General features: G+C 50.9%; 1 protein-coding gene across 1 annotated transcript; it reads right to left on the bottom strand.

The window, feature by feature from the left end:
• Positions 1-3,129, bottom strand: LOC137924602 (hydroxylysine kinase). The gene is made up of 7 exons (XM_068768018.1): positions 3,019-3,129; positions 2,010-2,319; positions 1,723-1,922; positions 1,356-1,475; positions 1,147-1,262; positions 730-916; positions 1-406 (listed from the first exon to the last, which is right to left on the bottom strand). The coding sequence occupies exons 2-7, from the start codon at positions 2,302-2,304 to the stop codon at positions 203-205; spliced, it is 1,122 nt and encodes a 373-aa protein (XP_068624119.1). The 5' UTR covers positions 2,305-2,319; positions 3,019-3,129; the 3' UTR covers positions 1-202.
• Positions 3,130-10,653: the final 7,524 nt, after the last annotated feature.

The following is a 10,653-nucleotide window of genomic DNA, read 5'->3' on the forward strand; positions in this document are numbered from 1 at the left end:
TGAAAATACGTGCACTTCCAATAATACTTTATTTTGATACATTCATCTAATGAAGTGTTCGCGCGGCAGGCTGTCGGGCCGCAGGCGGGGCTGCGTCGTCGGCACGGTCCCGGCGTGACCCCGCGCATTGGTCGCTTACAATCTAAACACAGTAATCAGCTCAACGCCGTGGGTCTCGTGGGCGGGCGGAGCGCGGGCGCGCCTAGCTGCGCGTGAGGTAGTCGTTGGCGATGGCGCGCCAGTCCGTGTCGTCGCGCTCGGGGTCGGGCTTGCTCTTGCGGATCTTGCGCAGCAGCTCCCAGCCATTGGCCTTCTCGGTGGAGGTGACGTACGTGTTGCCGGGGTCCTGCTCCGCCGTGTACGCGCCCAGGATCAAGCTCTGCACCAGCCGCGCCGAGATCAAAGTCTGCAAAAGTAATTTTTAGTAGTTGCTTAAGGAAAGCATTGCATTTTAAATTTTAAAGCGTACAAATACGAAGCTTAAATTAAGACAAGATTGATTAACAAAACCTCTTAATGTGTAAAAAATTACATAGGAGACGTATGTGCGTAAGATTAGTATCATACTGATTTTTATGAAACTAATAGACAATATCTAACAGAAAAAATTGTAAAATGTGCGTTCAAAGATGTATCTATATGCTTTGTTGCCAGGTTCTTCTCGTTTTCCTTTCACTATTACATTGTTGCAGGAGGTGGGCGAGCTAGCGGGGGTGGGGGGGTCCGTACCTTGAGCAGGCGGTACTCGTGGTCGGGCAGGCGGCGCGCGACGCTGTAGCCGGCCAGCAGCGGGCCGCCGGCGCGCGGGCCCTCCAGCAGCATGGCGTACGTCATGGCGATGGCCAGCTCGAACACCAGGCACGAGCGCTGCACGTCGCCGAAGTCGATGACGCCCATCACGCGCAGCTCCGACTCGCTGCAACAACAACGCGTGCAAGCTGAACACCGTGCTACCGACGGGAGCCCGTCGCAGTCGTCCGCGACACCGCGCCCAGCGGCGTGCCCGTAGACGCGCAGCCCGCACCCGAGCTGTGTCGGTGTTCCAACAAAACGAAAACACACGAGCAAACCAAATCTAAAATAGTTAAAATGGCCGCGGCCGGTGCACATCGGCGGTGAGCTCGAGTGGCAAGAAGGCGCACTCACCTGGCACCGGGCTCGCGGCCCACGATCACGTTCATCTCGTTGACGTCGCCGTGGATGACGCCGCGCTCCAGCTCGCCCAGCTGCGGCAACACGGCGTACTTGAACTCTTCGATCACCTGCACAGTGCAAAATACTTTCTTGCCTTTCAATTACACAACACAGCGTATAGGCCACGTTAGAGAAATATATTAAAGAACGAACTCATTCACCTCTTCCGCCAGGTCCAGCTTCTCCGCATCTTTGATCACGTACTTAAACTTCTCCAGCTCCGGGACCTTGCTCAGCATCCAGATGTGCTCGCGTCCGTCTAGGCCCGAGTGGTTGAAGTTCTGTAATTTGTTTTATAAAGTCTCATAACGAGCTGTGAGGTCACGCGGCACAACCACGCATAGGACAAAGGTGCTGCGCGGCGCCGCTTATGTACCGGGGCCGGTTCACGATGCCCGCGCGGCTTTGAACACCTTTGCCTTGGGATTGCCATAATTTTAAACAAAGAGAGTTTTGATAAACACAACAATTTATCCAAGCTATAACCAGCCGTCGGCTGCGTGCCGGTGAGAGAGCCGGCGGACTCACCTGCAGTTTTGCGTCGAGGCCGGCCACGAACTCTCCGAGGCGGTAGAGCAGCGCGTCGGAGCGCGGCACCTCCTTGAGCAGCTGGCCGGGCACGTAGTGCAGCAGGCGCACGGCGTGCCGGCGCGCGCCCAGCGCCTCCAGCGAGTGCAGCTGCCCGAACACGTTGCGCACCGGCCGCGGGCAGCGCACGCCGCGCGAGCCTGCCGCACGCACACACACACACACACCGTACAGTATGCTCAGTAAGTAATTACAATCGGCACAACTAGAGGTGGCGCCATACTCACTCAGGAAGTTCATGATCTCGTTCTGCGCCTCCACGACGGCCAAGTTCTGAGAGTCCATAGAGTTCATGATTTTGAGGACGTATCCGTGCGCGCTCGGCTGCGGGATGAGCGGATTCTTGACGTTGGGGTCCTCCGTGATCCTGTAGTTCCTGTCATCGTAGCCAGCCAGCTCCGTCAGCTCCAGCACCGAGATGCCGTACAGTCTCTCGACCAGCAGCCGCACGCCCTCGTGGTCTATCTGCGGCCGGATCGCGGCGCCCGGCGTCAGCACGGCGCTCGCCACGCCATCCCCCATCGCGGACACCGATGCCTGGTGACAGCGCGACATGTGCCAATACACCGGCCGAAAGATGATATGCTCGATAACGTGGGAGCGCCGCCGCCCGCTGCACGCGCAGCCAGAAGCGGTGCCCCATAGCGCCGTGCAGTGTGATATCGCCGTCCGTCTGTTTGGCTTATTTCATTGTAATTCTTAAAAAAGTCCAATTAAATCTGATATACATAGTATGCGAGCTACACACGCAAGCTGCCGCAACACAAACAACAACACAACGTTATCGGGCGCGGACACCTCAAGGTGCAATCAATAGACGGCGCGCGCGCGCACGTGACGCCGTCGCGTGACCCGCGCCGCGCATCACGTGACCCGCGGCTCTTGCCCGCATTCGGAAACTATCGCTTGAGCTGGGCGACTGCCGACCCTCTGACTCTGACTGACGCCTGCGCTGCCGCTGCGCGCGAGCACCGCCACCAGCAGCGGGGCCGCGCGCCATCCCAACACCGTCGCAGCGCGTCCCGCTCGCCGCGAGGAGACAAGTGTCGTCTTGATTGTAATTACTATCGGACTGATAAATAATGGGCTTGTTTTGTATTGGTTGCATTATTAACTTCGATACTAAACATTCAATTGTTTTTTTTTTATTATTTCTTAAAAGTCAGTTAAATATTTTAATGAGAATTATATAATAAGATAGAAATAAAGTCCACGCAAATTAAACTAAAAACTTACTCAATAACACACTTATAGAAATCAGAAATCGAGCAGTGTTGTACGTTGTTCGCAAACAGTATCGTTCCAATACACCTGCGTCTGCTCACCAGCGCCGCACGCGAGCGAATGAAGAGCGCTCGCGCCGCGCGGCCGCGACCGTCGCCGGCGCGAGTCGCCCGCGCCGCCCCGCTGCGCCCCGCTGCCCCGCGCTGCCGGCCGCTGCCCGGCGCGCCGCGCGGTGCACCCGCGAGCTGCGTGCTGCTCGTGCGCGAGCACTTCGCGCGTCGCCTCCGCAAACGGTCGCTCGTTACTTCTTATTTAGCAGCGGATTCATTTGGAGCTAGTTTTAAAAATGAATCCGCTGCACGGCACGGGACAACCCGGGGTCTGCGCGTTTCCCGCTTGGTCCTAAAATCAGTTGACTGTTCGCACTCGACGCCTCCGTCGGAGATTGCGTCACGTTGCGATATAAATAACCGGAGTGCATCACGTAACAGAAAGTTCCGCGGCCGCGACAGATCCGTTATCGCTGATGTTTTTCTCGGGCGCTGTCTCGCTTATCTTGAAACAATAGCGTCGCTTATCTGCGCGTCAACAGGAGCGCGGGCCGTCGCCCTTTGCCTCATGTAAATATGATTTTCACGCACACTCTTCGAGAACAGAGGACGTGCGGGAACTCATATAATCCTGCGCACGGAATCAATTATAGTGAGTGCGTGTACGTCGCGAGGAGAGTGCCGGAAGAGTCCAATTTGATAGGAACTGCGATCAGATTGAACTCCCCCATGAGGCCATCCGTCAGCTTAGAGATACGAGGGTTCAAACCCGTCCTGATCTGAGAACAACTCACAACAAACTCAGACAGGGTTTTTGCGGCTACTTTTGATTTTACTTCATACAGTCGAAGAACCAGTGACAAGTTACCCGCGCACCAACACCGTAAAAAGTATGAATTTAGAGGGGAGCGTAAAAACATTTTTTTTAAATTCAATGTACCTACAATGCTATTTATTTGCTACGAAACAATTGCTACCTAATGTATGTCCATGCATTGGCTCTACCAGAAGCCATAACACTACCTGCTCAAAAGCATTTGCATCCATGACAACAGTTGTTTAGCGCGCACTGAGCGCTTGTTGTCGGCGCTGCAAAAATACGAGGCGGGTTCCCGGGTGCTGCCGAGCTAGTCTTAGTACCGAACGCAGACGACAATATCGGAAGCACTTTAGTTTAAAAAAGTTGTCGTGCGCGAGCAGGTGTTGCGTTGTTATTGCGAGCTTAAAAAACAAAACAAATTTGAAATAAATTAATTCCAAACAAAAATATTGCAAAGCGGAAGGTGGAAAGCGAATAGCCTTAGTCAAGAAATGGTTTAAAAGTATAGTGTTACACATACTATTAATAACTTTTGTTGTTTCTTATTTCAAATATAATTTTGCGGGATTGTTCTTTAGGCTTACATCTTTTATTAATTTACGACTTTGTTCTCACAGGAACCGAATGGCTCAGTCGACAATAGGCGCGCCCGCCTGCGGCGCTTGAGTCAACTTTTGAGTATGATGAATATTGATTGGAAAGTCATTCATCTAACCGTAGGTAACCTGACCAGCAGGTCTAGATGAATGTGTCGACACTGTGCTTCAGGAAATGCTAAGCCAAAGCTTAAGGTGAAAAGGAAGACAGAATGATGCTGTTCTACTAAGAAACACGTAAGCTGTCTGAGTTTTTTTAGTGTCCAAAGTGTTTCTGTTTAATCTAGAAAAATGGAGGCTGAAAATACACAGTGAGACCTGTTCCCGATGAAGTCACGTCTTGATTTGTAACAACGCGGGTATCGAGTTGTGACCCGACAGAACTACAGCAACTCAATTTTTGCTGATTCCATTAAAAAAAAAAACATTTTTTCTGTTTCTAACTCTCAATGAAGTCGTCTTACAAAAAACAATGCACTTTAAGAAAGTGCAACAAAAATATATATTTTAAGTAAATTGTTGGACACTAAGGGGTCAGCCCGAGCTGAAGTTACGAAGTCACTTTTATGTGGTTTGGCTACTGGCAACAAACATTTTGAAAGATATCTCCAATGACGTGCAACGAAAGGCAGAGTGCCGCGACCGAGCCTGCAGACAAATGTAAAGATGAGTAAATTGGGAACAGGAACAATGATACATGATGCTGCAACGGAATCCTGGACCATCGCGGGCGGCTAATGCACCGCTGCAGTCAAGCTCTAGATCAGTGATTCCCAAAGTGGTCTACATCGACCACTAGGGGTCTATGACAACCTGCAAGGGGTCTACGTCAGCGAAAAAAGAAATTGGGGGTTCATGAAATGAAAATGGGGGTCCACGACAGTGGATCTCAACACATACACTGATAGTATCTATTTACTTACATCATTCTATCTTATAATAACAAAACATTTACATTATTTATAAAAATACCTATGACGTAAAAAAATTATTGCTTATGTTATTTTATTTATAGTTCATTTTATGTTTATTTAATGTTACGTATAATTTACATAACGGATACAAAATTTTATTTTGAGTAGTTTTAATTTTAATTCAATTAATAAATGTATAAATTAATATGTGTTTTTACTTTAGTTTAACGCTAAACAAATCAATATCAGGTAAGTAGGGGGTCTACCCAACACGGAAAAACATGGCAAGGGGTCTACGACACAAAAAAGATTGGAGAACTCTGCTCTAGATCTTACTACTGGACAGGCCCTTCATGTATCATTACAAGGATAAATAATTAGGTAACGCGATCCACAGATTCCGACATCGAGATAAAAGCCAAAGACTTTGCTCTTTGTGAGGAGTATCACCAACAGGCGTCAGGGCGAAGGAAGCGAAATACAAAATACGATCGTTGCAGCGGCTCGGCTACACTCGCCAGACAAACAAACACCCGGACAGCGTCACGCAACTCAACGCAACAGCTGATTATTGTCCGCTGACAACGTGCCGGCCGCATTGGATACGCGTGTGGAAGCGTAACGGAAATTAACTAACGTTTCCCGAATATTCCGACAGTTACATCTCTTTCAACAGAAGAGACTTTGGAAATACTTTCAAATAACGTGACTTCTTATATGGCTAGAAAGTGCGTCAAAACACACGTTGCTAAGAAATCACCTCAGCGATACAAATTAGAATTAATGTAAACGAACGCTGCGGCCGGGGCACCGCCTTCGCAAAGCGGACCAAGAGCGGCAAGTCAGTGGTTACGACGACACCGCCACTCAGCGAACGTTAAGAGTATTTGGCGCAAAGGTGCCAATGCACCGGCCGCACAGCCCTGACCCGCCACCTTCAGACTGTCGCCCGATTCAGTCTCTTCGGAATTATTAAGGCAAGCTCAGCACAACATAAAGAGGGAACGGAAAAATGACTCGACGCGTTTTAGTTTTTATTCAAATTTGGAAAACATCTTCCGCAACTCCATCAGCTCAACACTGACAACATCAAAGTTATCGAATACAGTTGCATCTGTATGCTACCGTTGAGTATCAAAACATATAAAAATATTCTTTAATTTTCATATAAAATGAGCAACAATTTTTTCTCTAATCTTTTATATAATCAATGTATAAGGTCTTCAGCAAGGAGTACGAAATTCACCTTTTTCTTCTAGCATTTTTTCTCATTATTATGATCTCTATAAATTGGCCAGAAAAGCCAGAGCTGAAGTTACTAGTAAGTTTTCGCGAGTGCGGGATTACGTCTGCTGAAACATTACCAGAGCGAGCGAGCAGGCGCCGGAGCGCCGCTGCTGATACAGCCAGAAGAAGCTGGTATTCTTACTGCTGCGTTACAATATATGTATGATAAAGTTTAATTTTCCGCAAAAACATTCGAATTAATTTAAAGTGGCGCCAGAAGAGGTTCCTAGTTGGCTCCATAAAAATTTAACATAAAGTGTATAAATTTTAAAAATTAAGACTTATGGAGCAAAGTTGTAAAATTTTAACATTAAAGTCTTCAGCCAGTAAAGTATTTGTTACATTTATATAATTTACTCAATACATCGCACCGTGAAAACAATAAGGATACAGTTTGTGTTTCCCGCGCCAGCCGCCGCGCGCCGCAGCTCCGGCAGGTGTCGCCGGCGTGCGAGCGCAAAGCGGCGCGCCGGGCCAACCATCTAACCGTCGTGACATTACTGCGAGGAGCTTTTCTTTCCTGTACTAGCGCTTGCATGTTGTAGGCAGCTTGTTGAATTAACGGGAAGATGGAAAATTTCCGAAGCCATTCATCAAGACGAAGCGACAGGCGAGATAACCGTTCAGCTGAAGGTCAGTGACCCGGAGCTCGCGCGCTGCCAGCGCCCCCCGCGGCGCCGCCGGCGCACTGCCGCGCGCGCGTAATGCAGCCGCTGCCCCACAGGTGTCGCTACGGACGGGAACGATTTTTGTCTTTTCGTCAACAGATGTCGACAAAACGTATTATTAAAATTTGAACTAGTCGGCAATAAGTCGTAACGTTTACAGTAAAGTGGTGGATGAGGGGTGGAAGTCCATTTCGCATGTTCGCGCGTCCTGCTCTGTAATTCGGGAGGCGTCGCTGCGCAGACACGCGCGTCCCGTGCATCTGCGGAGGATCCGTAGCCGATGCGACGGGAACGGCTGCCGGGGTTGGTTTTAAGCTCATTACAGAAAGATGACGTTGCGGTGCTGCGTGTGCTGCAGTGTTCCCGCTGGCGAGAGCGTCGTCTGCTAGGCTGTGCGTTGGTGCTCGCCGGCGGCACCAACTTCGAGGCGGCCAAGGTGCTCGCGGAGCTTAGGACAAAAGTCGTCGTCGTTAAAATTCGCGAGTTGGTGTTGGAAATAGCGCTGAATAAGGGTGTGCCGCTAGGCTTCCTCGGGTTATCCTTGTATGAGGAAACCGCTAGACTCGCGCGTTCGTGTCGGTGGGCATGATGTCGCGGTGGGGCGGTAGATAAAGTACCTCGGCCTCACTTTGGACAGTCGGTAGGGCTTAAAGAGCACAAATTCGCTGCTTCTATGTGGGATATGCGATAATATGCTGTCGGTATCCTTATATTCTATTATTAAAGATATCGCACAATCTCCTTCGAAGTGCCGCACCGGCGCGGAGCCTAATGCTCGCTGCAGTGTCGTTGCAACGATCCTTCCCTACCACTCAAAACTCCGCCCAGCGTACGCTCGCTTCCTTTTGGGCTATAATAGTGTCACCAAAAGACTACCATAGCCCAAAAGGATACAGTCGAACGAGAGTGGCAGTGGACGCGAGTCGCCCGGAGACGCGCCCCCACCGGCGGCTGTAGAGCTGGTAAGGAACTGTGACGAATAATGAGTCGACGTGGTCTCGAGCCATCTTCATTGTATAGCGCTAAAGCAAGTCCTGCAAGACCCGGACGGACCTGCCGGAGCTCCTCGCCAGTGTTCAGAGCGACAAGCGGGGCACACGGGGGTTGAGGATACCATACAACTTTATCAAGGTCAAGGTTGGGTTATTTTGGACGGATCTCAATCAAAAGGATTTCTCATAACCAATAATTATACATAAGTTAATTAATTATCAGCATTCGGGGCAGACGGCGCCATCGGTGTGTTTTGCGGGCACTAGCCGGTGCTGCGGCCGCGTGCTCGTGCCGCGACACTCCGCATTAGCGGCGCGAGGGCGCGCCTGCGGGCGGAGGGTGCGAATCATTTTTAAATCCGTCGCCGCGGCTCGAGAGGCGTGCTGCTGACACGGAAGGGTTCCGCCGGTGACCCTCTGCGCGGTAATCCCCCGAATTATTAACTTTGTATAGGAAACTAATTAAAGGTCGAGCGGCGAGCGCGCGCACACACGCAGTGCTCCGACAGTTGTACTTTGACAAATCTTGTTTCACGCTTCGCGTGCGCCGACAGTGCGCGGGGGGCGTGCGGGGGCGTGCGGGAGGCTGCGGACCGTAGCGCGGGAGGGGGGCGGAGGGCGCGACAACTTTGCCGAGTCCTCGGGCAAAACACTCTCCAGATAGGAATCTTGTTAAAGGAAACGTCTTTTTCAGCTGCCATTGTCTACAATTGCTCGGCTTTGTCGCGACGCCGCGTCCCGCTCGCACGCACCCCTCTCCGCCCCCCTCTCCCTCTCGCGCGAAACTTTACCTTTGATATCCAATTCTAAGATTTCCGCCCGACTCTGTTATTTCGACGTTTTCTTTTTAATTGTTTTTACTCTTTTGCGGTTTCGTCTCGCGGCGCGGCCCCCGCCCGCCATAAAACACAGACACACATTTGAATAATAACACAATAACAAGCGGTGCGCCGGCAGCTGCTCGCCAAGAAATTTTCTGAGTTCAAAATAAAAATGTCGCCGCGAGGTTACGCCGGCCGCGGCTGACCTCCCCGCGCATTTAAAAACAAATAAAAAAGTAATAAAAGGCAGCGGCGAGGGTGGCCGCGCCATTTGCATTTCTATTGACGCGTTATGTCCTGGAGGAGCTGTTTTAACCATTTTTTCCGCGATCTGTCTCCATTATCCCTTTCCCGCGCGGCTCCTGGACGTTATCGAGCCATCGCTCATCGCCCCCGCACGCACACACGCGCACACACGCACGTCTGAGACAAGAGCGCGCGGGTCGCGGTGCCGGCCAGAGATTAATGTCCGAGCCACGGTGCGGCCGCGAGCTGGCGCGGGCTGGCGAGCGCGGGCTGAACTCGCGCGTCGCTCCTTCACGTGAGCGACGCGGACGGAGAGCCGCGCAGGGCCGCACTCGCGCTTTGGCGCGTGTTGATCATTTTAATTAACTTTATTATTTTTCGGTGCCGCGGCCTCGCAGGGCTGAAGATACTACAGCCGGCATGGGTAAGGATCCGATCTTGCTTTTTGTTAATAGTTGATGGTGTAAGTAAATTTTAATGTAGCCGAAAAAAACCAATTCAAGTTACGAAAGTCAAACATGTAAGAATAAATGGCAATACAAGCATTGTCGCCTATATTGACGCCTTCGATCAGAAAGCCTCGCACGCGAGCAGGTCCCGCGGCATTAAGTTTTACAGGCTGGTCGCGCGGTCGCGGCGCCGTCGCCCGAGTGAGTTGGGAGTGAGGTGTGAGGAGATGGACAAACGCGTTCAAACTTGCGACAAAATTTGTCCGATTCTTGTTGTAGTGCGACCGGTGCCCTGCGATGTCATGTCGGGCCGTCGTGCGGCACTGCGCGGGTGTGCGGGGCGCTGCCGACGTGGAGCCTGCCTTTGCGGCCACATTTTCAATTTTTATTGCTTTACAATAATTTAGATGTATCTTACTCCTTTTATAAATGGCTTCCACCTAGGCGCTGCGAAAAAGTTTAATATCAGTAGCCTACGGTGAAGCAACTCTCCGTGCCGGCCCGAGGTGTTAGGCCGATCCAAGACTAGAGAGAGAGCTACTTTGAGTGGGCTCCATGAGCTCTCTTCAGAGGTGAGCGGGCGGGTTATGGCACAAAGGTTAAACAAACGAAAAAGGATACATTTTTCCCAAGATCGTCTGCAGTTTGCTGACAGAGCCTGCGGGGCAGAGAAGTAAGGTGCAGCGGGTGCGGGCTCGACTTTACTGGACTGCAGTTGTACAAAATCCCGAAAGCAAGACATTGCAATAAGAGCGTGTACTGTGTGGAAAGTCAAAGGATTCTTGGGTTCCTTGAGGCGACTAC

The sequence above is a fragment of the Battus philenor genome, unplaced genomic scaffold (genome assembly GCF_028537555.1).
Source record: "Battus philenor isolate CCGP_79_NKW_IND1 unplaced genomic scaffold, ilBatPhil1.0.hap1 SCAF_24, whole genome shotgun sequence".
In the NCBI taxonomy this organism is placed as follows: domain Eukaryota; kingdom Metazoa; phylum Arthropoda; class Insecta; order Lepidoptera; family Papilionidae; genus Battus; species Battus philenor.

What these genes read in the sequence shown, in the direction of transcription:
- LOC137924602 (XM_068768018.1), bottom strand. Translation starts at nt 2,304, where the DNA reads ATGGGGGATGGCGTGGCGAGCGCCGTGCTGACGCCGGGCGCCGCGATC. An exon ending in CGAGATCATGAACTTCCTGA is followed by an intron (nt 1,923 to 2,009) that starts GTGAGTATGGCG and finishes TGCGTGCGGCAG; the next exon opens with GCTCGCGCGGCGTGCGCTGC. An exon ending in GCCTCGACGCAAAACTGCAG is followed by an intron (nt 1,476 to 1,722) that starts GTGAGTCCGCCG and finishes AACAAATTACAG; the next exon opens with AACTTCAACCACTCGGGCCT.